We start from the raw sequence: 26,867 nt of genomic DNA on the forward strand, positions 1-26,867 counted from the left end.
CCCGCCCCGGGGTTCCGGGTTCGAGTCCCGGCGCCGCCCGTCTGTTCCCGCCGGTCCCCCCGCCTGCCCTTCCCGCGGCACCGGCTCCGGGCGCGGTCCTTGCGGGGATCCCCTGCGGGCACGGTGTCCGCGCCCGTCGGGGACGGAGCCGGGAGCGGTGCGGACACGCCCGGTGCCGTCCCGCCTCGCCCCGGCGCGCTCCCGCCCCTCCGCCCCGCGGGGACGCGCAGACCCTCCCGGCGCGGCCGGACTGTCCGGTAAGCGGCGGCACCGGGACCGGCACCGAGACCGGCACGGCGAGGGAGGCGGCGGGGCTGGAGGGGCGTGGCACGGCCGGTCCCGTCTGGGTCCCGATCCCGGTCCGCGTCCCGGTCCCGTCCCAGTGCCCCGCCCGCCCGGAGCCGCCCGTCCCCCGCCGGTGCGGTCCCCGCTCCCCACCGCTGTGTCGCGCACGCTGCTTTCCCTCCGCTCCTCTCCCTCCGCTCCCCTGCCGGCCCTTCCCGTCCCGCCCTGCCCGCTCGCGGCAGCCCCGCTCCCGGTCTCCGTCCCCGTCCCCGTCCTGGGCTCCCCCGCCATGGCAGCCCCGAGTCCCGGCGCGGCCGCCGCTCCGCTTCCCCCGCCGCCCCCCCGGAGACTCCTGCCCGCGGTGGGGGGGGTCGGGGGGGCTGTGCCGTGCCCCGCGGCTCCGGATCCCTCAGAACGCGCTCCGTGTACCCCGGCTCCTTCGGCCGGGAGGGAGCAGCACCCGGCCTCGGGCATCCCGCGGCCCCCCCCCGGGGCCCCCCGGACCCTCCTGGATATCCCAAGAGTCCCTGCACCCCCAGGACCCCCCAGCACCCCAAGGACCTCCATCCTCCCAACCAGTGACGATGCCACCCGGGGCATCGAACCTCGGCCCCTCCCCGCCACCACCAGAGACACGTGCGGGGTGGTCTCGGGTGACCCCAGACCCTGCTCTCGGGGTGACGATGGGCCCGGGACCCGCGGGAGTGGGAGAGCCAGGACCCTTCACCACTCATCACCCTCTCTCTTGCAGCGAGGCCGCTCCATGCGCTTCCCCCCCGGTGCCTGAGCCCGGCAGCTCTCGGCAGGTGAGAGACGTGTGGCCGGGGAGGGGACCCGGGGGGTGTGTCCCTGTCACCGGGCTGGAGCCATCCGGAAACAACGGGCTCCCCCGGAGCACAGGGGTCCGAGGGGTCCATGGGCCGGGGAGGGGACTGGGGGTGTGTCCCTGTCACTGGGTTGACGCCAACGACGGTGCTGTCCCGCACCCACCGGCTCACTTGGAGCGGAGGGTCCGGGGGATCCACGGGACCGGGGGGGGACCGGGGTCACCCAGCCAGCTGCTGCCATCCCACTCCTCCCAGGCAGAGGGGCTGAGGAGTCAGGGGCCTGGGGTGGGGACCGAGATCACCTATCTGGAGCCCCCCCCCAAATGGCTCCCCCTGAGCAGAGGGGTCCGAAGGGTCCACAGGACCAGGAAGGGGACTGGGATCATCCAGGCAGCTGCCACCGTCCTGCTTCCCCCGGAGGGTGTGAGGGGCCCGGGGGATCAGTGGCCGCACGGCGCCTGCCGGGAGCTGCCATGTGCCGGGTGCCGGGTGGTTCTGCCCCTTGCGAAACCAGCCGGGGTTGAGCAACGCCGGGCACGGCTCCAGCCCGGGGCTCTCCCACGGAGCGTGGGCTCCCACGGCCCCGGAGCGCGCCCTCAGGGAGGGGGGCAGCATGTCTGGGGGCGGGGAGCAGGCTTTGGGGGACGCGTTGCCTGTGGCTGCCTCCCTTTCCGCGGCTGGAGAGACCCCCGTGGCCTCCGATCCGGTGTCAGGAGTTGGGATTGCTCTGTGGTGGAATTATGTTGGCACCTCCCGGTGCTGCGGGGAGGGCTCCGTGCCCCTCCTGTCCCCCCACGGGGGGGCCTCCGGTGGGGACCCCGCTGTCGAGCCCTTCGGGGTCGCTGCACCGCTTCAAGCGGCTGCCAAAAATCCCGGGATTTGATCGTCCTAACGATCCGCTGGCACCGGCGCCTGCGCCTCCCCGCCAGCAGCCCTTCCGCCCGCGCTCCCGGGGGCTCGGGGGCCGGGAGCGGGGCTGGCCTCGTGCCCAGGTAGGGCTATACCTGGTTTGTCACCTGTCCTGGGTGGGCAGCGACGCTGCAGGAGACAGAGGGTGACAGGAGCGTCCAAAGGACGGATTGGGGAACCCTCCTGCCGCCTCTCGTTCACTGGGAAGGGCTGGGGGTGACTCAGGTGCCCCCCTGCCCACGGATGCCATCCCAGCCGGCGGAAGGGAGGGGACCGTGGGAGCCGTGTCCCCGCGGTGTCCCCATCGCAGCCCCCACAGTCACAGCCTGTCATTAGAGGGGACGCGGTGGCCGCAGGGGCCGGGCTGGCTGCCCGAGGGCGCCGCACTGGGGCATTCCAAGGGCGCGAGGCCAAGAGGGTGGGCACAGCCCGAGGTGGGTCCCTGCGCTCATGGAGGGGGTCGTGTCCCCCGTGTCTCCAGAGACGCGCGGGGCAGGAGCGGGGTCGCCACGGGAGCCGCGGCGAGGTGGGGCTGCCCGAGGAGCCGTCGGGACTTGGCACGGCCGATGTTTGGATCCGGGGCCGCTCCACGAACAAAGCCTCGCGCTCCCGCCGCTGCTCCCGCGGCTTGTTTTCCTCCTGAGCCGGTATAAAACTCCCGGCAGCGCTCGGCAGCTCCCGGCACAGCACGGCTGCTCCGGCCACGCTCCGGCCGAGCCCCGCGGGCCAAAACCCCGCCGCGCCGCGGGTCCCACGTCGTCCCCGCTGGGGCAGGACCCGATCCCGGGAGCCGCGGGAGCCGCTGGAGCCGTGAGCTCACCGGGTCGGCGGGCGATGGGGTGAGTGTGGCCGAGCCCGTGCTGAGCCCGGGGGGTGGCACAGCCGGGGTGTCCCCCAGCCCTGCCGCGGGTGATGGTGTGGCTGTCCCTCCAGCCAGACCCCCCACCTCCCCATGGGGGTCCCATTCTGCAGAGACCGAGGGGTCAGTGCCAGTGCACAGGGTTGTGGGGGGCAGCTGTGCCTGTCCCCTCCCAGGACTGGGATGGGGATGGTGGTGGGGACCACTGACGGTGATGGCAAGAGCCTCTCGTGGGGGTCCTGGCCTCTCCAAGGTGGCAGTGAGGTGGCGGGGGGGTCCCTGGTGTGTCAGTGACAGTAGTGGTGGCAGTGACACCACGTGGGTGCAGAGCCATGATTCATTTCCAGATCTGGTGGTTTCGAGGTTGTGGGCTGAGGGGTGGGCAGATATTTTTGGTGTTGGTTTCCAAAGTTTCAGTGCGTGAAGCTCTGCTGGGCAGGAGCCGGTGGTGTCTGGCCCAGCTCCGTCCCACCGTGTCCCCCTCGGTGATGAGGGAGTGCTGGCCCACAACCCCCTCTGCCAGGTGGGATCTGGTGGGCACTTGGGGTGCCGGCATCTCCCGGGTGTGTCCTGGAGCAGCCAGGTGAGCTGGGCCAGGGAGCGAGGGGCTGCAGGGGGCTCCCACTCCTGGGGGTGGGCAGAGTGCTGGGGCACCCACCAGGCCCCTCTGTTTCGGGCTGCAGGGAACTGGGGGTCTTCTGACTCCCCCATTCCTTGGGCGTGTCCTTGGGCACAGCCTGAGCCATGCTGGGCTTGCCCCAGCCATCCCTCCCACCTGGAAACTGGGAACACCCCGTGCCTGGGGTCCTGCCAACAGGGGGGCTGTGAGGGACACGGCGTGTCCCCTGTCACCACGGGGCCAGCCAAGTGTCACCTCTGGGGCTGGGGAACGTGGCACAGGGGTCACCGTCAGCCTCACCGCTGGTGTGGGCACAAGCGTGGGTGGCACGTGTGTGTGCACTGAGCCCGTGCCAGGGGTCTGCTGGGTGTCATGGTGGTGGCAGGAGACGCGGTGACAGGAGTCACAGCATTGCTGGTGGCAGGGGGGTTCCTGCTGCTCCAGTACGGTGGAGTGGGCAGGGGGGCACTGGCTGCCCTGGGGCTTCCCCACTCCCAGTCCCATCCCTCCTCATGCATCATCGTCCTGGCACACTCATCCTGCCACCTCAGTGCCAGCGGTGCTGGTGGTCCCAGCTCAGGAGGGGTCCAAGAGCTTGTGGGCCCCGTGGGGCAGTCCCACGGCAGCGCGGGGCCGGGGCCGAGCCCTTTAATCGCCTCAGCGGCTCAGGCAGGCTGGGGCTGGTCCCAGGAATGTGACTCCGGCGGCGCGGGAGTGGCCGTGGCAGCGGCGCTGGGCGCCCATGGCAGCGGCCGGTCATTCCCGGCGTGGCCAGCGCTGGCAGCCGCCCGGGATCGCGGCCCTGCCCCGCTTATCGGGGCGGCCCGGCCTCGCACAAGGGGCCATTGTGCTGGGGGCCGCGCACAGGGCGCGGCTGGTGGCGATGCCAGCGCTGCCACCGTCACGGTCCCGCCGCTGCCACGGCCACGGGCGCACGGCCCGACCCTCCTGCCCCAGAGCAGGGCAAGGTGGTGCCACCACAGCCGCGTGGTGACAGTGGCACCATCCTGGGGTGTTCCCACTGGACCTGTCCCCCCATCCCAGCGTGTCAAAGTGCCCCGGGAGCAGGGTCAGCCGTGGGGCTCCGATCAGGGCTGGCTCCACAGGGGTGGCACGAGCCCTGTGGTGTTCTGGGCCGCTGCCTGTCTGTGACTCAGCCACCCCTGCGGAAAGCAGAAGTGTCCCTCTGCCCCCCTGGCTGCCGTCACCCTTTCCAGGGAGGTCATGCCCCTGGCTCCCAGGGACTGCGTGTCCCCTGTGCCGCTGTCCTACCGGGGCTCTGTGGTGGCACCTGGGGGTCAGGGGGCTGGGACCCCCTTTTTGGGCATTATGGTGAGAGCGCGATGTTCCCGAGAACAATCCCAGTGTGTTCCCAAACTAATCCCAAGCTGCCCACAGGATTAAACCCAAAAAGCTGCTTAGCACTGGGAACAGCAATGCCATCCTGCTCCAGTGCCCCAGCACCCACTGAGGTGGTAGCCCAGCACCATGTCTCCCCGTAGGAGGGTCCCATCCGGAATTTGGGGGGGGTTTTGAATGCTGGCGGCGGCTTGGCGGGCGCCCGGGGAGAGCGGCGTGGCAGGGCGGATAATCTGCTCACTGGAATGTGGATGTGCTGGCTCTGGCCCCGGGAGCGGGGGATTAGGGAGCAGCCGGAGCAGGGTAGCACCAAATTTTGGGAAAAGGTGGGATCTAGGGCCTCGGTGAGGGCTTGAGAAGCCACGGCCTTGGCAAATGCTGAGATCACGACTCCTCGAGCCTCACTGTGGCCACCGTGCTGGCACCCCAGCAGTGACGGTGACGAGGACGGTGATGCCACCCATGTGAGACGCAGTCATCCGTCACCACCCTCCTCGGTCCCCACCGTCACGTGGGGCCACCTCCCGCAGCAATAAACGCGGCACGCCGGTGCCAGAGGGGTCAGCGCGGGGCCCAGGGAGCTGCCGAGGGGCAAGTGTGGGATGAAGTTGGGTTGGGCAGGGGAACTGTGCGGCTTTGGGGGGTCAGGCACTGCTGTGGCCCCCTGGGTCTGGCACCCTGCCCACACCCTGCGGGGTTGGGTGCTTGCCCGGGGTCCCGTTGCCCCGGCTCTGCTCCCCTCCCGGCGTTTGTCTTGGCCACAGCTCTCCCATTCCAACCAGTGGCCAAGACAAACCAGCCTGGAGCCAGCACGGCCCGAGGAGGGGCAGCCCTGGCCCCTGCCCACGGCACTGCCCTGGGGACACCCCCTGAGCCCCCTCTTTCCCCCCAGGTTATGCTGCCCCGACAGCGACCCCTGAGCCCCCGCGAGAAGGAGAAGGGCTAAGCCGGCGGTGCCGGGGGCCGTGCCGGCACCATGACCCACTCCCAGGTGTCCTCCGAGCTCCACCACATCGTCTCCACAGCCTTCCAGAGCGTAAGTGCCACTGTGGGGGCGGGCACAGCCCCGCGGCTGGGGGGACAGGGGGCTGCACCCCCTGATGCTGCCCGGAGGGGTGAGGGGTGGCACAGCACAGCCCCATCACTGGGCTGTGGGGTGCTGGAAGTGCCCCGTGGCACCGCCACATTGCTCAGGTGTGGGCAGGGCTGTGTGGTGCTGGCAGAGCAGCTCAGCCGTGGGGCAGGGCCGTGCCCCACAGCAGCCCCCCAGGGCAGGCCAGGCCAGCTGTGCCGGGCGGTGAGTGCCCTTGGGGCTGGCGCGGTGCCGGCGCCGTTGGTGCCGCAGCTGTGGCGGTGCCCTCGGTGCCCATGGTGCCAGCGCTGCCCCGGTGTGGGTCCCAGGCTGAGTTAATGATTGACCCCCGGCGCGTCGGGGCTGCCGGTGCCGTTGGCAAGTCCCCGTCGCGCACACGTGACCGGGGATGGGACCGGCCCGGCCTCATGGAGTTCCTCCGGGGCTCCCCGGTAAGCTGCGGCCTCGGGAGGCCGGCGGAGCCCCCGTGCAGTGCCCAGCCAGGGCACCGTCCCGCCCGTGCCGGGGTGATGCCGGGCCCGGGAGCGTGCGCTGCCAGGGTGCAGGATGGAGCCCCGCGGGGCGGGGTCGGGGGTGCTGGGCCGTGGGGGATCAAAGGGGTCACGGGGAAGGTGGAAGGTGGGAAGGGCGGGGGGATACAGGTGCAGGACATGTCCTGACGCCACTGCTGCTGTCACATGGGGGCCTTGGTGTGCCAGGCTGGTGGGTGTGATGGGGTGGCCTGGGTCACCCCCGGGTCACCCTCGGTCACCCCCATGGGTCACCCCGCTCGGGGGACTCTGGGGTCACCACACGGTGGGGACACTGACGGGGCACCACGGCTGTGCCCAAATGTGACGTCTGTGCTGAGGGTCTACAGGGGGGTCGGGGCACTGCCCTGGACGGGCGAGTGCTGTGGGTGTTCACTTGGGTTGCCCCGGGTGCATGGGAGACGCCCTTTGCCTGCCGGGGGGTGTCCCCCGCCCCACCTGCCCCCCATCCCGGTGCCCCCCCATCCCAGTGCCCCATCCCCATGTCCCCAGCCCGGGTCCGGGACAAACCTCATCCCGGGGTCACGGGGGGGCCGTGGCGGGGGGACGGCAGTGCAACCCCCGGAGGGGGCGGGGGGAGCAACGCTCCTGCCTTACCGGGGTGAGGGGGGATTTACCGAGGAGGGGGGTGCGTGCAGCAGTGGGGGTGTCGGGGCTCCACCGGGGGATCGCTGCGTTCAGGGGGGTGGTCTGAGCTCAGCGGGGGGAGCCGGTTGTTCCGGGGATCCCGGGATCGGCGGGGGGGCTGATGCGTCCCGAAGTGTCGGTGCGTCCCGGGGGCGTCGGAGTTGGTGGGGGGCCGGTGCATGCCAGGGGGGCCGGTATAACCCGGGGGGGCCGGTGCATGCCGGGGGGGTCGGTGCGTCTCGGGGGGCCGGTGCATGCCGGGGGGGTCGGTGTAACCCGGGGGGGCCGGTGCATGCCGGGGGGCCGGTGCATGCCGGGGGGGTCGGTGTAACCCGGGGGGGCCGGTGTAACCCGGGGGGGCCGGTGCATGCCGGGGGGGTCGGGTCGGTCGCTCCGGAGCCGCCGCCGGTGCCGCGGTGCCGCCGGTGCCCTCTGCGTTCTCCGTCACCTTGAGGCGGGCGCGGGGCGGCTCCGTCAATATTTGGCGAGGCCGGGACGGAGCCGCCGCCCCCCCCGGTTCCCTCCCCGGCCCCCCCCTCCCGGCCCCATCCCCGGCCGGTCCCGCCGCTCCGATAAAGCGCTGCGGGAGCTGCGGCGAGAGCGGCTCCGCCATGACTCAGGTAGGACCGGCCGGGGACGCGCCCCCCGCACCCCCCCGGCGTCCCCCCAGCCCCGCAGCCCCCGCATGCTCCCCCCGAGCTTTGCACCCCCTGCCTGCCCCCCCGGTCCCGCACTCCCCGCATCCTCGCACCCCTCTGCATCCCCTCAGTCCTGCACTTCCCGCACGTCCCCCCCGCCCCGCATTCCCTCCCGCATCGCCCCCCCCGCGTCCCTCTACCCCACCCAGCCCTGCCCCCCAGCCCTGCCCCCCCAGCCCCGCCCCCCTGCCCCCGAGCCCCTCCCCCCGAGCCCCCCCGTTGCCCCCCAACACCCACGGCCGGGGCGCAGCAGCAGCACCGGGAGGGGCCACAGTGCGGGGGCCCTGCGGGTGCAGGGCTGGGGAGCAGGGGTGGCACGGCACTGGGGCTGGGGGGGGGAGCAGGGGTGGCACGGCACTGGGGCTGGGGGGGGGAGCAGGGGTGGCACGGCACTGGGGCTGGTGGGGGGAGCAGGGGTGGCACGGCACTGGGGCTGGGGGGGGGAGCAGGGGTGGCACGGCACTGGGGCTGGGGGGAGAGCAGGGGTGGCACGGCACTGGGGCTGGGGGGGGTAGCACAGCACCAGCGCACAGCACTGGGGTGGCTGAGGTTGTACCGGGGAGCACAGCACCGGGCATGGCACTGGGGGTGTGTGGGGGGCACAGCATGGGGGCACTGGGGGTGGGACACAGCACCAGGGCAAGATACTGGGGGTGCTGAGGTTGTTCAGGGGCACAGCACTGGGGGTGCTGGGTCCTGGCTGACTGGTGAGCAGTCACTGGGGGTGCACAGGGGTGCATGGCACCAGGGCATGGCACTGGGGGTGCACAGGGGTGCATGGCACCAGGGCATGGCACTGGGGGTGCTGAGGCACGTGGGCTGGAGGCAACCCTGGAGCACAGTGCTGAGCCTGGGGGTGCGTGGGCTGTGTGGGGTGGGAATGGGGGTGTACGGGGTGTACTGGGAGTGCATGGGGTCTGTGGGGTGTGAATGACGCAGTGGGCACCCTGCAGGGTCCCTGGGTGCCTTTGGGGACCCCAGAGAGCCCCCTGTCTGGGGTGCCCATCGTGCAGGGGGCCATGTGACGGGTGTGCTGGGGGCCGGCAGTGTGGTGGTGGCGATGCCAGCGGCACTGAGTGCCTGCTCAGCCCCGGTGCCGGCCCACAGCCCGAGCAGGAGGCACCGGGTGCTGGCTCACCTGTCTTTGGGGAGGAGGAGGAGGAGAAGGACCTGAACAAGGCGCTGGGCGTGGAGCGCTTCGAGGAGATCCTGAGCGACGCTCACCCCCGAAACGCTGAGGAGGCCGGACGCAGCTACGGCGAGGAGGACTTTGAGTGTGAGTGGGGCCGAGGGCAGGCACGGAGCTGGGAATGGGCAGGGGGCAAGTAGGGAGCGGGGAAGGGGCAGAGAACAGGGCACCAACCTCCCCGTTCCTCCAGACCACCGCCAGTCGTCCCTCCACATCCACCACCCGCTCTCCACGCACCTGCCCCCTGATGCCCGCCGCAAAAAGGGGGCCCCAAAAAAGGGCAAGAAGAAGGCCCGGCGTGCCTCCGTCCCCGGAGAGACCCCCACGATCGAGGAGGCTGAGGAGGATGAGGATGATGTGTGCGACACAGAGACAGAGCGGTCGGCGGAGGAGCTGCGGCAGCCTGGGCCGGCCGAGGCAGTGCAGGTGAGGGCAGTGGGGTAGGGGCAGTGGGGTGAGGACAATGGGGTGGGGGCAGTGGGGTGGGGGCAGTGGGGTAGGGGCAGCGCTGTGCCCCCCTGGCTCGGGATGTCTGGGCACGGCCAGGTCACCACAGGAGCTGGAGCCAGTGTTGCCCACGGCTGGGGGACGTGGCTCCCCAACAGCTGGCTCACCCCCCACCCCCCCAGTTCTTCCTGCAGGAGGATGAGGTGACCGACCACCGGGCAGAGGAGCCGGTGGCCCCCGCGGCACTGCCCGGTTCCCCCCCGGAGCCCCGGGGGGCCACGACCCCCAAGGATGCCCGGGCAGGCAGGTGAGCCGGGGCTGGGCAACGCTGGGGCTCTCTGGGGATGGGCAGCCTCCTCTGGTCACCCCGTGGCAGAGCAGCCCCCTCCAGTCCCTCACAGCAGGGCTGGGGTGCAGAGGGGGGCTCGGTGCTGAGCTGAGCTCCTGACTTGCAGCCCCGATGCGGAGCAGGGGACTCCAGGGGAGGGGGCAGCCGCCGAGGCCGGGTCCCCGGGTCGCCCCACGCCCAAATCGCAGCCGGGGCACCGGAGCTACAACCTGCACGAGCGGCGGTGCATCGGCAGCATGACGGCTGCCCAGCAGGACCGGTACCAGAAGATGCCGACGGACGAGTCGGAGGCGCAGACGTTGGCCTCGGCAGACCTGGACTACATGAAGAGTGAGTGGGGGCTCCCCGTGCCGGGGGCCGCGCTGGCAGTGACCACGGGCCGGGTGAGCGGGGCTGGGACGGTGGGTCGGGCAGCGCTGGGGGGGCATGGCTGGAGATGGGCGGGGGGTCTGGCACTGCCAGGATGAGGGGCTCTGGGACAGTGGGTCTGGGACAGGGGGTCTGGCAGTGCCAGATTACCCCTTGGCTGCAGCCAAGCCAGGCTGGGGACAGGTGCTGACCCCACTCCCAGCACTGGGCACAGCAGCAAGGGACCCATCCTGGGTGCCAGGTCCCTGTGGAGCACTGCCAGGAGCTGTGCCTGGGGCAGCTGGAGTCACTGACAATGATGGCAGTGGCGGTAGCTCCCCTGGGTGCTCATCAGCCCCTGGGATTCGCAGCTTGGGGACTCCCAGAGTGACGGGTGACACTTTTTCCTCAGAGCTCCCAGAGGAGTGTGGCCATGGCAGAGCCTGTGTGCCAGTGGGCACATGTAGGCCTTGGTGCAGGTGACCCCTGGTGCTGCAGCACTTGCCCCCAGCACTGGGATGGTCCTTCTGCCCTGAGATGTCCCAGGCAGGGTGTAACAGCTCCACAGCCCCTTGTGTCCCCCTTTCCAGGGCTCAGTGCCCCCCATGCTGGAGCTGTGCCCCCCGTGCCAGGGCTTGGAGTGCAGGGCTGTGAGCCCCGCGGGTTGCCCACCCCACACCGTCACTGACCCTTCCCCACCAGGTCACCGCTTCGAGGACGTGCCGGGCGTGCGCCGGCACCTGGTGCGGAAGAGCGCCAAGGCACAGGTGGTCCACGTCAGCAAGGACCACAAGGAGCCCAGCACGCGGCAGCGCAAGCAGGACAGGCAGCCCCACGAGGTGCGGGGTCCTGGGGTGGGGGGCAGGCAGGGATGGGGGTCCCAGGGGTCCCGGCGCTGACCTGGCCACGCCGCAGGTGTTCGTGGAGCTGAACGAGCTGGTGGTGGACAAGAACCAGGAGCTGCAGTGGAAGGAGACGGCGCGCTGGATCAAGTTTGAGGAGGACGTGGAGGAGGAGACCGACCGCTGGGGCAAACCGCACGTGGCCTCCCTCTCCTTCCGCAGCCTCCTGGAGCTCCGCAAGACCCTGGCCCACGGTAGGGAGCTGGGGTCACCCCGCGGCGCCCGCGGTGAGGGGGGTCCCGTTCCCGCTGCCCTCAGCCCCCTGTCCCTTGCCAGGGGCTGTGCTCCTGGATCTGGACCAGAAGACACTGCCAGGGGTGGCTCACCAGGTGGTGGAGCAGATGGTCATCACAGACCAGATCCGGACCGAGGACCGCGCCAACGTGCTGCGGGCGCTGCTGCTCAAGCACAGGTGGGCACAGGGAGCGTGAACGCAGCCCCCTCCCCTGGGCTCTGCTCCCCAAGCACAGGGCCGGCGCTGTCCCCAGGATCCTGGTGATGGCTGTACTGTCGGGCCACCACGGACAGACCTGGCTCTGTCCTGCAGCCACCCGAGCGATGAGAAGGAATTCTCCTTCCCGCGGAACATCTCGGCGGGCAGCCTGGGCTCCCTGCTCGTGCACCACCACAGCACCAACCACGTGGCTGAGGGCACCGAGCCGGCTGTCACCGAGCCCCTCATCGCTGGCCACGCTGCCGAGCACGACGCACGTGTGGACGTGGAGCGGGAGGTGGGTGCCATGGCCCCCCAGCCCTGCCCGTGCCCTCAGGAGGGGCCTGACCCCAGCCCCCGCTCTGTCCCTGCAGAGGGAGGTCCTCACCCCCACGCCCCCAGCCGGCATCACTCGCTCCAAGTCCAAGCATGAGTTGAAGCTGCTGGAGAAGATCCCGGACAACGCCGAGGCCACGGTGGTGCTTGTGGGTACGGAGGGGTGGGCAGGGCAGGGGGGTGGGGACAGTGTGTTGGGCCCTTGACTGACCTCTGTGCCCCCCAGGCTGTGTGGAGTTCCTGGACCAGCCCACCATGGCCTTCGTGCGGCTGCAGGAGGCCGTGGAGCTGGACGCAGTGCTGGAGGTGCCCGTGCCCGTGCGGTTCCTCTTCGTGCTGCTGGGCCCCAGCAGCACCCACATGGACTATCACGAGATAGGGCGCTCCATCTCCACACTCATGTCTGACAAGGTCCACGGGGCACCGGGGTCCTGCCGGGGCGGGGGGCTCAGGGAGGTGCTGGGACGGGGGGCTCAGGACCATGCTGGGGTGGGGGCTCAGGGCCAGAATGGGATGGGGTGGGAGGCTCAGGTTGTGCTGGGACCAGGGCCTCAGAGCCGTGCCAGGATTGGGGCTGGGTGTCCTGTGGGGGCCGGGGGGTCTCAGGGCCGTGCTGGGGCCAGGGACTCAGGACTGTGCTGAGTGGGCATCTCATGGCTGTGCCAGGATGGGGGTTCAGGGCTGTGCTGGGGCTGTGGGCTGGGGGCTGTGCCAGGGTGGGGGTTCAGGGCTGTGCTGGGGCTGTGGGCTGGGGGCTGTGCCAGGGTGGGGGTTCACGGCTGTGCCAGGGTTGGGGGTTCATGGCTGTGCTGGGGCTGTGGGCTGGGGGCTGTGCTGTGCTATGGTCTCAGGGCACTGCAGTGCTGTGGGGTGGGTGCTGACCCTACCGTTTCCCCCCCAGCAATTCCACGAGGCCGCATACCTGGCCGATGACCGGCACGACCTGCTGAACGCCATCAACGAGTTCCTGGACTGCAGCGTGGTGCTGCCGCCGAGCGAGGTGCAGGGCGAGGAGCTGCTGCGCAGCGTCGCCCACTTCCAGCGCGAGATGCTGAAGAAGAGGATGGAGCAGGAACGAAGGCTGCTGCTGGAGCCCAAGTCCCCTGAGGAGAAAGGTACTGGGGCAGGGTCCGGGTGGGGGGGTCTCAGCTGCTGGGGTCTCACCGTCCGTCCGTCTGTGTGTCTGCCCCCAGCGCTGCTGAAGCTGAAGGTGGTGGAGGATGAGGTCGAAGAGGACGACGACCCCCTGAGGCGCACGGGGCGGCCCTTTGGGGGGCTGATCCGGGACGTGCGGCGGAGGTACCCCCACTACCTGAGCGACTTCCGCGACGCGCTGGACCCCCAGTGCATCGCCGCCGTCATCTTCATCTACTTTGCCGCGCTGTCACCAGCTATCACCTTTGGGGGGCTGCTGGGTGAGTGCAGGGGGTGCGGGGGGAGCGAGGGGCTGTGGGGGGCTGTGAGGGCTGGTGGGGTCATGGGGGGCTGCAGAGCTGCCGGGTGCTGCCCCGTGTGTGCTGCAGGATGCAGCGGGTCAGGGACCTGGGGCCGAGAGGCCGGTCCTGCCGGTGTGCCTGAGCCTGTCCTGCCGCAGGGGAGAAGACGCAGGACCTGATCGGGGTGTCGGAGCTGATCATCTCCACGTCGCTGCAGGGCGTCCTTTTTTGCCTGCTGGGCGCCCAACCCCTGCTCGTCATCGGCTTCTCGGGGCCGCTGCTCGTCTTTGAGGAGGCCTTTTTCACGGTGAGGGGGTGGCGGTTGCCCCGGGGCCCAGGGGGACATATCACCCTGGCCCCACTGCCGGGCCCCTGCCCAGCCCTGTGGCCATCCTGACACTCATCTGTCCATCCGTCTGTCCCCGTGGCTGGGCAGTTCTGCACGTCCAACGAGCTGGAGTACCTGGTGGGGCGTGTCTGGATCGGCTTCTGGCTCATCCTCATCGTGCTGGTCATGGTGGCCTTCGAGGGCAGCTTCCTGGTGCGCTTCGTCTCCCGCTTCACCCAGGAGATCTTTGCCTTCCTCATCTCCCTCATCTTCATCTATGAGACCTTCTCCAAGCTGGCCAAGGTGAGCTGGTGGGGCCAGGGACTGCAGGGCAGCTGGGCAGAATGTGGTGCTGAGTGTCCCATCCCGTCCCGCTGCTGCAGATCTTCCAGGAGCACCCGCTGCACGGCTGCCTGCCCGCCAACGGCTCGGCCGAGGCCTGGGGCAATGGCAGCGTGGCCACAGCCAACGGCACCGCCCCGGCCACCGGCACTGCCGCCCGTGGCGCTGCCAAGGTCACGGGGCAGCCCAACACGGCGCTGCTCTCGCTCGTGCTCATGGCCGGCACCTTCTTCATCGCCTTCTTCCTGCGCAAGTTCAAGAACAGCCGCTTCTTCCCCGGACGGGTGCGTGGGGCCGTGGGGCGGCTGTGGGGCTGGGCTGAGCTGAGCTGGGGGGAGGGTGGGCTGAGCCAGGGGCCTGGGGGGCTGGAGTGGGCCCAGGGGGACTGGGGTGAACGGGGGGGGGCAGGCAGGAGGCTGAGGCCAGGCCGTTCCCCCAGATCCGGCGGCTCATCGGGGACTTTGGGGTGCCCATCGCCATCCTGGTGATGGTGCTGGTGGACTACAGCATCCAGGACACCTACACACAGGTCAGCACCCACCCACCCCTTGGGCAGGGCCCCCCCCCTCCTCCTGCAGGGTCCCTGTGCCCTTTCCCTCTGTCCTGGGTGTGGGTCAGTGGCTCCATCTGCCCCCGCTATGGCTGTGCCCACTCAGCTGCCTCCAGCTCCCAGTGTCTTACCTTCCATCTCTCTTCAAGTCCAGCTGCTGTGGGGGGTGACTCCATGCCCCCCCTCGCCCTGGGGGGCACAGCCAGCACCCCCACCCAGCGTCTCTCTCCCCCTGCAGAAGCTGAGCGTGCCCAGCGGGTTCTCGGTCACGGCCCCGGACAAGCGGGGCTGGGTGATCAACCCCCTGGGTGAGCATAGCGACTTCCCCGTGTGGATGATGGTGGCCAGTGGCCTCCCTGCCGTCCTCGTCTTCATCCTCATCTTCATGGAGACCCAGATCACGACGTGAGCGCAGCAGGGCTGGGTGGGGTCATCGGTGTGGCCGGGGAAAGCTGTGCCAACCGTCTGCCCTTGTGCCCAGGCTGATCATCAGCAAGAAGGAGCGGATGCTGCAGAAGGGCTCCGGGTTCCACCTCGACCTCCTGCTCATCGTGGCCATGGGTGGCTTCTTTGCACTCTTTGGGCTGCCCTGGCTCGCCGCGGCCACCGTGCGCTCGGTCACCCACGCCAACGCCCTCACCGTCATGAGCAAGGCCGTGGCACCCGGGGACAAGCCCAAGATCCAGGAGGTGAAGGAGCAGCGGGTCACTGGGCTGCTGGTGGCCGTGCTCGTTGGTAGGTCTGGCCCTGGGGGAAGCTGGGATGCTGTGGTGGTGTGAGGGCAGCAGGGGGAGGGGTTGGGGAGCCTTAGGGGGCTGTGGCTGTGCAGGGGCAGTGTGGGCAGTGGAGCTGGGGCACCCCGAGCCCTGGCCAAATCATCGTGGCCGTCCTGTTCCCTGTGGGTGCAGGGGCAGTGTGGGCAGTGGAGCTGGGGCACCCCGAGCCCTGGCCAAATCATCGTGGCCATGCTGTTCCCTGTGGGTGCAGGAATGCGAGACCTTCTCCACGTGATGGGGGCAAGCAGGGAGGGTGGAGCGGGGTGAGGGGGCTATGCTGACCCCCCTGCCCAGGCTGACCCTGCTCTGGCCCAGGGCTGTCCATCGTCATCGGGGACCTGCTGCGGCAGATCCCGCTGGCTGTGCTCTTCGGCATCTTCCTCTACATGGGTGTCACCTCCCTCAACGGCATCCAGTTCTACGAGCGCCTGCAGCTGCTGCTGATGCCCCCCAAGCACCACCCTGACGTCACCTATGTCAAAAAGGTGGGGAGGGGCCCTGGGGAGAGTCACTGGGGGCAGGACCCTTGGCTGGGGCAGCAGCCAGCCTGGGGCACCCGTGGGTGGGGGCACTGGGGCGTCCGCAGGGCAGGCTCTGGCAGAGCCTTGCTTAGGGGGGCAGAGGGGGCCAGGGCAGCTCCTCGGGGGCAGCCAGACCCCGGCAGGGCCATGGGCCGTGTTTGGGGTGTGGGTACCCTGGGCAGGCTGTGCCCGTGGTGGGAGGGGGCCGAGGAGCCCGGCCCAGGCTGACACGTGCCCGTGCCAGGTGCGCACGCTGCGCATGCACCTCTTCACCGGGCTGCAGCTGGGCTGCCTGGCCGTGCTCTGGGCCGTCATGTCCACCGTGGCCTCCCTGGCCTTCCCCTTCATCCTCATCCTCACCGTGCCGCTCCGCATGTGCCTGCTCAGCCGCATCTTCACCGACCGGGAGATGAAATGTGTAAGTGGCCATGTCTGTCGTCCCTGGGGGGCAGTGGGGGCTGGACCCCCGGGCTGGGCAGGGCCGAGGGGGCCCTTGCTGCCCCTCAGCCGCCGTGTCCCGCAGCTGGACGCGGCTGAGGCCGAGCCCATCCTGGACGAGCGGGAAGGTGTGGACGAGTACAACGAGATGCCGATGCCCGTGTGATGGTGCCAGCGGTGAGCAGCCCGTGGTGGAGGCTGGGCACAGCCAGACCCCCGCGCGCAGGGCCGGGGGCAGCAGCTGTGTGGCCAGACCCCCACACTCCCTGGGCCCTCGGGGGGCACCTGCCAAAGAGACACTGGCCCCAGGCTTGCCCTGCCGAGGCCCCTGATCCCCCTCACGGTACAGCCCCCTCGGGCACCTCCTGCCCATGGCGTGGGGCAGAGGCCCCTGGCCCCCCAGCAGCGCTGCAGGTCCCCCCACAGCCCCTCACAGCCCCCCAGCTACTGCCCGACACGCAGGTGTCACCTGAGCCCCGCAGGGGTCATGGAACAGGAACTCAATGGCAATAAACAGCTTTATTCCCAGCGCGGGGCTGAGGCTGGAGGGTGACCCTGTGCCCCCCCATCGAGGGGGGGGGCCGGTCCCTGGGGGGCTGCCAGGGAGGGGCCAGGGCTGCCCTGTGCTGGGCCCAGCCCGGGGGGGGCCGGGGGCCCCCTGCTGCCTTCGACTAATAAAGAGATCGGACTTTGCACACTTTTCACCAGTTTTATTGGAAAGTTCCCCCCTTCCCAAGCTCCCCCCTCCTCCTGGCCCAGGCCCTGGGAACAGCCCCCTGTGCACACCCGCTCCCAGCCCTGCACGGGGTCTGCTGTAGCCCCCCAGGACCCCCAGCACCCCAGGGAGGGGCCAGGCCCAAACCCCCTCCCGGCAGCTCTTGGGGCACAGGGACACCCCCGGTGCCGAGGGGAGCCCAGGCCTGGCCCCTGCAGCGATGCTGGGGTGGCAGAGCCACTGCAGGGGGGCCATGAGGGACCTTCCCCCCCCCCCAGCACCAACCCCCCTGCACCCCTCAAGTCACACCCCAGCCCCCCATAACGGCAATAAATAATCTCACAGGCCCCCGCCCCCGTGGGAACAGGTGCCCACAGCCTGGGCCCACAGCCCGGCCCCCCAGGACGGGGGGCAGCTCCATATCCCCCTGGCCCCCCAGGATGGGGGGCAGCTCCGTATCCCCCTGCCCAGGGGAAGGGGCTGGCAGCACCCACCTGGCCCCCCACAGCCCCCCCGGGTCCATCCCTCAGAAGCGCAGCTCCCTCAGCTTCTGCCGCAGGTAGTGCTTGGCCTCCTCGATGCCACTCACCTTCTCCAGCTCCGTGTAGGGCAGCTGTCAGGGGACAGGGACAACCTCAGAGCAGTGACACCAGCCCCAGCACCACCTGCACCCCCAGTGCCACCAGCCCCCAGCCCGCTGCAGCTGTGGGTGGTGGTGGGAGGAGGAACAGGACGTGGGACGCTCCCCCTGGGAAGGAGGCCAGCGCGGCTCCTGCCAAGGGGATGGAGGGCACGGGAAGCACGGACAAGCCCCCGCTCAGCCCTGGACAGGGGGCAGGGAGGGGCAGGCCCAGGGAGCACCCATGGCCCCAGTTCCAGCCCCCACTGCAGCCAGGACGAGCCTGGCACACTCGTGAAGGAATCTCGAGCCCTGCTCTCCAGCCTCCCTGAGGGGGGAAGGAGCACTGGGAGAACTGGAAGTTCTGCTGGCCAACAGCCCTGAGAGCACCACCAGCGCTCACAGAGCAGGAATGAGGGGCACTGGGACTTGCACTCCAACCACTGGCAAAACAGGGGAGGGATAAAGCATCAGGAAGGCTCTGAGGGCTGGAGCCCCTTGAAATACAGGTGAGAGCTGGGGGTGTTCACCTGGAAAAGAGAAGGCTCCACAGGGAGACCTGAGAGCCCCTTCCAGGGTCTAAAGGGGCTCCAGGAGAACTGGAGAGGGACTGGGGACAAGGACAAGACAGAATGGCATCCCACTGCCAGAGGGTGGGGATAGATGGGATATTAGGAAGGAATTCTTGGCTGTGAGGGTGGTGAGGCCCTGGCACAGGTTGCCCAGAGAAGCTGTGGCTGCCCCTGGATCCCTGAAAGCGTCCAAGGCCAGGCTGGACACAGCTTGGGGCAATCTGGGATAGTGGAAGGTGTCCCTGCCCATGGCAAAGGGTGACTGGATGAGCTTTAAGGTCCCTTAAGGTGGGTCCCTGCTGTGCTTTCCACAGCCAGGGGCATCCCAGAGAGCCTGTGGCACCAGCTGGAGCCCAGTGGTGGGCACTGGGAAGCCCCCTCAGCGTGATGGGGGCTCGGCCCCGCTGTTGCTCTGGGGCCATGGCCAGCCCTGCCCAAATGCTGCCCAAGGGAGAGCTGGCCCTGCTCCCGGCCGTGCTCCCAGCCCTGGGCAGCTCCCAGGCAATTCCTCAGCAGAGTCACAGGACTCCAGAGCTCTGCACAAACAAGGGGCTCTGGGCTGCTGAGCTGTGGAATGAGGAGGAGCCGGTGCTGGCATGGCCTGGCAGCAACGGGGGGGTGAGGAGCCTGGGAACGGCTGTGGGACGGCTTTTGGGAACGGCTGTAATTCCGGTCAGCTCTGCCGTGCAGGAGTGAACAGGACTGAGGGCTCATTTCCGAGCCGTTTACCTCAGAAAGATCCATCCTCAGGCTACAACCACCATAAACAGGCGTGTGGGAGCTGCACACCCTAAACCAACACCTGGAGGTTCCTGAGGGAGCTGCAGACACCTGTGAGGGCTGCGCTGGAGCCCGAGGGCTCCTCCAGCCCCAGTGCTCTGCATAGAGCAGCCAGGGCTGGAACCAGGGTGGGCACCAGGGTGGGCAGGGTCCAACCTCCCTCCCTCTCCCCAGCACATGGGATCACGAGTCACAGCACAGGGACCTGTGTGTCCCCACCTGATTTCACCCTGAGCCCTGGCAGCCTATGCTGCCACTGGTCTGCTGCCCTGGGCTGAGCCCTCTCCTCTTCCCCTCCCTCAGGTTCAGATCTCGCTGCCCAGGACTGACTGTCCCTTGTCCCTGCTTTCCATCAGAGCTGGTGTCACCCGCCAGCCACATGGAAAAAGTCCTGGGTGGGGTGGGGGAGGGCGAGAGGGAGCTGTGAGGATGAGTCATCCCAGTTTCCCCTCATCCCTGCTTCCCCTCACAGGGACTAGAGTGTTTACAGTGGGCATGCCAGCTCTGACCCTGTCCACCATGGGGATGCCAGCTCCCAACTCCAGGCCCATCAGATGCCAGCTCTGAGCTCTCAGCCCAACACCCACCGTGCCCACGGCCCCAGCACTCACCTGCACCAGACAGTATCCCAGCAGCCGCAGGTGCCGGTCCCTCATGGCGCGGGATCCCACCAGGATGTCGGAGTTCTGGCAGTAGTGCCACTTGTCATTGACCGACAGCACCACCCTGCACAGGGGACAGCAGGGATGGCGGTGTCACCCCACATCACAGCATCACCCACGTCCCAGCGCCACCCCACCCACAGACCCTGCTCCCCAGAACCACGATGGAGGAAGGGCAGCACTCCAAGCCCCCACAGACCCTGCTGGTGGCAGGGCCAGCTGTTCCCAGCACCCCGGGGCGGTGGGGACGGGGGTCTGTAGGTGCCCCACAGTGCCGGGGCCAAGTGCCGCAGAGGGCAGGAGCCAAAGGCAGTGCCAGGGTGGCAGTGCCAGAAGGGACCGGGCACAGGGCCCCGCTCTGTACCTCTGGATCTCCTCGGTGCCCTGTGGCCCCTCGCCCGGGCCCCGCTTGGGGCTGGGCCGGCACGGCGAGGGCGGGGGGCCGGCGTCGTCACCGGCGGGGGGGCTCCGCTCCTCGGGGTCCTCCTGGGCCTGCTCCCCCTGGAAGCAGCCGTGCTCGTGGCCAGGGCGGCCGGCGGCCTCCTCCTCCTCCTCCAGGATCTTGCCGATGGGGAACTGGAAGAGGGAGGCGGCGGAGGCGCGGGGGGAGCAGTCGGGGGTGCCCGGCGGCGGAGCTGAGAGGCACTCGGAGGGGCTGCTGAGCGTGGAGCTGCCCGGGCTGCCCAGGGATGGCTCCTTGCTCAGCCCACAGTAATAGTCCGAGGGGGGCTGGAAGCAGGGGCCCCCCAGGGCCGGGCAGAGCGCGGGCAGGAACCGCCCGGCCCGGCCGCTCTCCCGGGGGCCTGGGGGGCTGCTGGGCGTCTCTGGAGCAAACGGGGCAAAGTCCTGCAAGTCCGAGGTGAGGGCCAGGACGCTGGAGCGCAGGGCCATGGCGGCAGGGGACGTGGCCGGGGGAGCCTTGGAAGCCGCCGGAACGCGGGAGAGAGGCAGCACTGTGCCCGAACGGTTTATCCACAGCAGGAAATCTGTGGAGAGGCAACAGGGAGCAGTGAGGCTTTGGGAACCCCTGACTTATGGAACACGGGCTCAGGGCCCCTGTGGCCCAGCTGGGACTCTGTGCCAGGGAACAGAGGCACAGGAAAACCCCCCTTCCTGTGGTGGGAGGACTCAAGGAGCTTCCTCCCAAAGCGCCACAGAAGGCAGCAATACAGGGAAGGGGGTGACAGAAACAGTCAGGACTTGTTCTGCCCTAATAACCTCCCAGATCAGGCCCTGACACCCCCCCCCCCAGCTGGCAGCCCCCTCCCCAGGGCCCAGGGGGTTACCTGTGCAGTACCCCGGGGGCAGCACCTCATCCTGTCGGTAGCACTCCTCCCCTACCAGCTGCCGCAGTGCCTCGGCCACCAGCCCCTTGTAGCTGTGAGAAGAGGGGACAGTCAGGGGGGCACTGTGGGGGCTGTGTCCCCACACACAGCTGACACGTCCTCCCGCCAAGCACATCCATGCAGAGACGGGAACCCCCAGGAGCAGGAAGCAAAGAACAGGAGCTTTGGGCTCTGTTGTTGGGGGGCAAGAGGGGCCGGGCCCTGGCTCCTTCTGCAGAAAAGCTCCTCCAGAAATCACGACACTATAGGCCTCCAAAAGGGCTCCCCAGGCCTGGCACCACTGCCCAGGGCAGGGGAGAGTCCCCAGCTCTGGAGGGATTTAACAGCTGTGTGGATGTTGCACTTGGGGACACGTCAGCAGTGGCCTTGGCAGTGCTGGAGGATGGGTGGTCTCAGGGTTCTCAGAGGCCTTTTCCAACCCAAACAACTCTACAATTCAAAATGATCCTGTGGTTCTACACAGCTCCCCCACAGGCCTCAGAGCTGCCGCGGGGCCTTTCCCCCGGCACCATCTGTGATCCTGCCGGGGCAGGTCACAGACCATGTCCCCAGAGAGGACCGGCGGAGGGGCACTGCCCCCTCACCTGTACTTCCTGTTGGCCTCGTCGGCGGTCAGGGCGTGCTCGAACATGAGGACGCGGTACCGCGGGTCGAGCCGGGGGCCGCTGTACTCCCGGAACTCCAGCTCCACCGCCGCGTCCAGCAGCGACAGGTACCGGCGCACGATCAGCGCGTAGGGGCTGCCTGGGGGGAGCAGGATGGAGCCCACCGGCACGGGCACCCCCACCCATCCCCGCCCCAGCCCTCTGCCAGCTGGGACCCCCAGCAAAGGCCCCACGTACTCATGACATTGGTGATGAAGGCTGGGGAGAAGACCTGGTGCAGGACGGTCTGGGGGAAGTGGCTGAGCTGGAACATGGACATGAGGATGTTGACGGTGGCCAGCGGTGAGCTGCCAGCCTTCTGCTCCAGGATGGCCTCCAGCTTGGGGAAGAGCTCCCCATGGTTGGAGGGGCGGTAGTTCATCCGGCTGAAGGGGAACACCAGCTTCTGGATCACCTGTGGGAGGAGGAGAGGGCATGGGGTCGGGGAGGTACGAGGGACAGGCCGGGGCCACCTGCCCAGCGCTGGGAGCTCAGAGCCTGCCAGGGTCAGGGCATGACCCCCGATCCCCTGGGACACCCCACTGTGCTGGGGAGAAGGGCCCCGGCTCCCCCAGCCCAGGCGTGCCCAGCGAGCTCACCTTGCTGTCCAGCTGCTCCCCGCGCTTCAGCAGGAAGTTGGCGATGGTGTCGAGCAGCCGCGGCTCGCGCAGCCGGTGCCGCGCCACGTACTTGGCGATGAGGGCCATGGTGTAGGGGGTGAGGTTCTCCGCCTTCCGGGGCAGCCACTCTGCCAGCACAGCACGGGCACTGTCACGGGGCTGCCTCTGCCCCCACCAGGGGCCCAGGGCAGGCAAGGGGAACAGGACCGGACAGCAGCACCAGCCCTCCCAAAACCCAGACAGCTCCCAAAAACCCTCAGGTATGGGCCAGGTGAGAGGCTCAGGCAGATTCCTGTCATGAACAGCCAAAGCACAGCTGGAGCACAGCAGGAGCATGCACAGGGTGGAGCCCTTCTGTAAAATCCCACTGGAATTCCACTGTACCCAGCCTGGAGGCACGGTGGGAAACCAGACCCTGGAGAAATGGGGGGTCCCACCCCTCAAAGGGCTGGGCTGGGCAGTTGGTGACAGAGTGGCCATGACACCTCCTCCTGCTCCACCCCCGGAGCCCAGCAGGGCCCCAGCCAGGGATTTCACCACCCCAACGTCCCCGGGGCCCAGGAAGGCAAGGCTGCAGAGCCAGAGCCCTCCGTGTCCCCCGCTCAGCCAGAGCCCTGTGTCCCCTGTGCGGGCAGCAGCAACGCCGGGAGCCCACCCGGGCACCCCTCACCTGCCATGCTGCGGATGAAGCGCTCCTGCCGGTTCTCGTAGAAGAGCTGGGAGCTGAAGATGGCCTCCAGGGCCTTGTTGTTGGCCTCCTGGGCGCACAGGGCCAGCATCTCGTCCAGCAGCGCCAGCTCGTGCTCCCGCATGGCGCTCACCTGGCCCAGCGTGTGCCGCACCAGCCGCAGGATCTTGCGGTTGTTGATGAGCTGCTGGTCGGAGGCCGCGTGGCCCTGCAGCGCCTGCGCCCGCAGCCGGTAGTAGGAGAGGAGCAGGAAGAGGGTCTGCGGGTGCCGCTCCTTCTCCAGGTGCCGCTCCAGGCTGCTGAGGCAGGACTCGACCAGGGGGTGTGGGCTGGAGGGGTGCAGCCGCATCACGCTGCTGAACACCATCGACACGTCCTTCTGGTTGAAGCGGCCCAGGCGGCTGCGGGACTCGTCCTCCAGCACCCGCACGAGCGGCGACTCCCCGGGCAGCCCTGCAGGGCACGGGCACGGGTCAGACACCGGGCACGGATCAGCGCCACAGACAGCTCAGTTCACACCTCAGCCCCACGGCACAGCCGCCTCCGGAGCTCAGGCACGAGGCCACTGCCGGGGCAGGACGGACGTGCCACGTCAGTGATCAAACCAAGTAGCAGAAGGGGAAGGGAAGGCAAAGCCTGGCTGGAACATCAGCACACCCACACCATGGAAAACACCATGTGGAGCTATGGGGTCGTTCCCACCCACCCCACTGGAATGGGAGCCCTGCAGCTCACCCGCGTGAGAGAGGTTCATTTCCTAAGTCTCAAACATCTTCAGGACAAATAATTCATAGAATCCCAACATTCCAGAATGGTTTGAGTTGGAAGGGATCTTAAATCCCATCCAGTTCCTCACTCTGCCAAGGGCAGGGACACCTTCCACAAGACCAGGTTGCTTCAAGCCCTGTCCAACCCAGCCTTGAACAATTCCAGGGCTGGGGCAGCCACGATACTCTGGGCAACCAAAAAATTTACCTCAAAAAGTTCTTTAAAAAAAGTTGTGGTTGGAAAACAACTGAGACTTCTCACGTGACCAGACTAAACCCTGTTTGTTCCGGCAGAGACTAATCCTTTGGCTTTTCTGACCTTCTCCCATTTCCCGGCTCAGCTTTAGCCTGTCCGACCTGGCTCCCAGGGAAACACTTCCCTGCAGCTCGGGAGTGTTATCCAGCCCTTGGCTGTCAGGAGGGATCTCCTCAGCAGAGGCACAGAGTGCTGGGAGGCCCCAGAGCCCCCCGTCCCCCCCGAGGCTGAGCTGGCACGGGCAGTACAGGGCGAGTCACTGTGGGTTATCGTTAACCACAGCTCAGGAAGGGGAACGTGCAGAATTGGTCTGAGCAGCTGCTTTGTTCTGTAAAAAGGCCTCAAAAGGGGCTTGGAGTTTGTGTTAATGAGGGGTGAGAACCAAGTGGGGGGAACAGCAGAGCTGGGCGGGCCGGCACGGGGGTCTCGGCAAGGGCAGCCCCGGCTCAGCGTCAACAAACACCCGGCGCCGCCGGCTCGAGGGGGAAGAAAAGCACCGGCCCCCCTCCCCCGCCAGGGGCTCGAGTTACTGCGGCAACCGCGGGCGGGCAGCTCCGCCAAGCCCCGGCCCGGGGGGGCTGCCGGGGACGGGAACGGCTGGGGGGAGCCGCCGACGGAAGGGCAGGCACCCCCCAGATCATGGAATTCTGTAATGGCTTGGGTTGGAAGGGATCTTGAAGATCATCCTGTTCCACCCCCTGCCACGGGCAGGAACACCTTCCATGGGCAGGGACACCTTCCACCAGCCCAGGTTGCTCCAAGCTCCGTCCAACCTGGCCTGGAACACTTCCAGGGATCCAGGGGCAGCCAGAGCTTCTCTGGGCAACCTGTGCCAGGGCCTCCCCACCCTCACAGCCAGGAATTCCTTCCCAATATCCCATCAACCCTGCCCTCTGGCAGTGGGAAGCCATTCCCTGTGTCCTGTCCCTCCCTGCCTTGTCCCCAGTCCCTCTCCAGCTCTCTTGGAGCCCCTTTAGGCCCTGCAAGGGGCTCTCAGCTCTCCCTGGATCCTTCTCCCTGGATCCTTCTCTTCTCCAGGTGAACCCCCCCAGCTCTCCCAGCCTGGCTTCAGAGCAGAGGGGCTCCAGCCCCGGGAGCATCTCTAGGGCCTCCACTGGACTTGCTCCAGCAAGTTGCTCCACTTGCTCCACATCCTCCTGCTGTTGTTCCCTGGACCTGGAGGCAGTTCTGCAGGGGGGTCTCACCTGAGTGGGTCAGGATTCCCCCCGGCCCACTCTTCTTTTACACAGACCCCAATCCCCTCCTTGTGACAGGAGAACGTGCAGGGTCTTCTGTGCCCAGTGAAGGGGGAACCCCTGGCACACAGCCCCAGCTCCGTAACATCCAGAGGTAGCTGCACAGGAACCCAAACACCTCAAACATTCTTCCCTGCAGAGGTGACATAGGGCTTGTGACATAGCCCTGGTGACATAGGGCTTGTGCCCTGGAAGGGTTCAGTCAAGGCTGAAACCTCAGTGCTGAAACCTCAGGTGTTTCAGGGCCTGGAACTGGGCTCCAGGAGCAGCTGATCCACACTGGCCAGGCAGTGCTGCCCAGCATCCTGGCTCCCGCTGGCTCCAGCACTGATTCCCGGGGCAGCCAGGGGCACCCTGCTCTCCTGCCCCTCAAGCAGAACCCTCAGAGCAGGGTGCCCCAGGGCAGTGCTGCCCCCTGAGCAGAGCCCTCCCTGAGGGGCATCCAGCCCTGCTGCCCCCCAAACAGAGCAGAACTGGTCCGAGCAGTCCGTGCCCCTCGAAGAGCACAGCTCCAGGTGCCACAGCCCCGCCCGGCCCCAGGCCCCGGGGTGGCTCACCCAGCGCAGCCGCCGCATACAGGCAGTTGACGATGCTGAAGTTGTCGAACTTGGCGCAGCCGCTGACGATGGCCTGGCACAGCGCGTGGAACTCGGGCTGCTCCAGCACCTGCCCCGCGGGCCCATGCCCGGCCCCGGCCCCCGCGGGCGGCCCCGGCTGCTGCTGCAGGAGCTGGCCCAGCTTGTGCAGCGCGATGGGGTAGTGGCTGGCCGACACCTTGCCCGGGTTCTGCGTGACCCAGCGCAGCACCTCGCCCACGCTGCGCGAGCGCTCGATCAGCCGCTTCATGGTGAAGAAGGTGTCGTAGCTCATCTTCTCGTGGATGAAGTTCCAGCTCTTCCTCTTGCCGTGGGCCCGGCCCCGGCCGCCGTCCGGGGGCACGGGGGGCAGCAGCCCATGGCCGTAGGGGTCCAGGGGCAGCAGCAGCCGCGGCCTGGCCTTGCCGGCGCAGCAGCAGGCGGGGAACATCGCGGCGCCGCGGCGCTCACGGGCAGCCGGGCCCCGCGGGCCCGCCCGGGTCAGAGCGCGCAGCCATGGGCACAGCAGCGGGCACAGCATGGCGGGGGCGGCGCGGCGCGGGGGGCTCCGCGGCTCCGGGGGACCCTGCGGAACAGCGGGGGTGCGGGCAGTGAGGGGGGCTGCGGGACGGCCGGGGCCGGCGGGGGCGCAGGGACCGCCCCACCCACGGGGACCCCCGACCTGTCAGGGTCCCCCCCATCCACAGAGACCTCCACCCGCACGAGCCCCTGGCACCGGGACCTCGGCCCTGCCCGGGTCCCCGTCCCGCCCAGCGCCGCGGTCCCGAGATCCCCGGCCCGGCCGGTGTCCCCCGGCCCATAGCCCTCTCCCCTCTCCCGGGCACACACCGACCCCCGGGCGGCGACGGGCCCGCCGCGGCCCCCCGGCGGGCCTCCCCGCTCCCCCCAGCCCCGTCCCGTCCGTACATGGCGCTGGCGGCCGCTCGGTCCCGCCGCTCAGCGCTGCGGGGCCCCGGACGCGGACCGGGAGCGCGGCCCCGCCGCCATCTTCGCGGCCCCGCCCCGCGCGCGAACCTTCCGGGGCGGGGCCGGCGCGCGCCGTATGCAAATCACCCCTGAGCCCCAACCAATGAGGGAGCGCGTCGCGAAGGGGCTGCCGGCGCAGGCGCGCTGCGGTCCTGCGGAGCGCGTGGCTGGACGCGCAG

General features: G+C 68.9%; 2 protein-coding genes across 4 annotated transcripts; one reads left to right on the top strand and one right to left on the bottom strand.

Moving 5' to 3' along the window:
• On the top strand, window positions 1-16,896 carry SLC4A2 (solute carrier family 4 member 2). 3 transcript variants are annotated; one of them, XM_064646983.1, is made up of 24 exons: window positions 1-257; window positions 1,037-1,091; window positions 5,751-5,894; window positions 8,914-9,082; window positions 9,186-9,421; window positions 9,625-9,749; window positions 9,898-10,121; window positions 10,842-10,978; window positions 11,055-11,235; window positions 11,318-11,453; window positions 11,589-11,772; window positions 11,849-11,963; window positions 12,037-12,221; window positions 12,712-12,925; window positions 13,004-13,225; window positions 13,405-13,553; window positions 13,683-13,877; window positions 13,958-14,200; window positions 14,356-14,445; window positions 14,705-14,871; window positions 14,948-15,201; window positions 15,558-15,727; window positions 16,008-16,181; window positions 16,287-16,896. In XM_064646983.1, the coding sequence occupies exons 3-24, from the start codon at window positions 5,835-5,837 to the stop codon at window positions 16,365-16,367; spliced, it is 3,711 nt and encodes a 1,236-aa protein (XP_064503053.1). In that variant the 5' UTR covers window positions 1-257; window positions 1,037-1,091; window positions 5,751-5,834; the 3' UTR covers window positions 16,368-16,896. The 3 variants fall into 3 exon arrangements, with proteins under 3 accessions (XP_064503053.1, XP_064502977.1, XP_064503143.1); XM_064646907.1 differs by lacking the exons at window positions 1-257; window positions 1,037-1,091; window positions 5,751-5,894 and adding an exon at window positions 6,084-6,382; XM_064647073.1 differs by lacking the exons at window positions 1-257; window positions 1,037-1,091; window positions 5,751-5,894 and adding an exon at window positions 7,472-7,728.
• Window positions 16,702-26,765, bottom strand: FASTK (Fas activated serine/threonine kinase). Its single transcript, XM_064648479.1, has 10 exons — window positions 26,629-26,765; window positions 25,684-26,287; window positions 22,830-23,300; window positions 22,139-22,287; window positions 21,738-21,954; window positions 21,480-21,639; window positions 20,836-20,927; window positions 19,914-20,535; window positions 19,499-19,613; window positions 16,702-17,529 (listed from the first exon to the last, which is right to left on the bottom strand). The coding sequence occupies exons 2-10, from the start codon at window positions 26,240-26,242 to the stop codon at window positions 17,443-17,445; spliced, it is 2,472 nt and encodes an 823-aa protein (XP_064504549.1). The 5' UTR covers window positions 26,243-26,287; window positions 26,629-26,765; the 3' UTR covers window positions 16,702-17,442.
• Window positions 26,766-26,867: the final 102 nt, after the last annotated feature.

Source organism: Pseudopipra pipra, chromosome 1 (assembly GCF_036250125.1).
Source record: "Pseudopipra pipra isolate bDixPip1 chromosome 1, bDixPip1.hap1, whole genome shotgun sequence".
Lineage (NCBI taxonomy): Eukaryota > Metazoa > Chordata > Aves > Passeriformes > Pipridae > Pseudopipra > Pseudopipra pipra.

Excerpts from the sequence above, each read along its gene's own strand:
- SLC4A2 (XM_064646907.1), top strand. The coding sequence starts at position 6,227 with ATGGTGCCAGCGCTGCCCCGGTGTGGGTCCCAGGCTGAGTTAATGATT. Across the intron at positions 9,422-9,624 it reads GGCCGGCCGAGGCAGTGCAG|TTCTTCCTGCAGGAGGATGA; the intron begins GTGAGGGCAGTG and ends CCACCCCCCCAG. Across the intron at positions 13,554-13,682 it reads TTGAGGAGGCCTTTTTCACG|TTCTGCACGTCCAACGAGCT; the intron begins GTGAGGGGGTGG and ends GTGGCTGGGCAG.
- FASTK (XM_064648479.1), bottom strand. The coding sequence starts at position 26,242 with ATGCTGTGCCCGCTGCTGTGCCCATGGCTGCGCGCTCTGACCCGGGCG. Across the intron at positions 22,288-22,829 it reads CTTCATCCGCAGCATGGCAG|AGTGGCTGCCCCGGAAGGCG; the intron begins GTGAGGGGTGCC and ends CTGTGCTGGCAG. Across the intron at positions 20,928-21,479 it reads GAGGCCAACAGGAAGTACAG|CTACAAGGGGCTGGTGGCCG; the intron begins GTGAGGGGGCAG and ends CTCTTCTCACAG.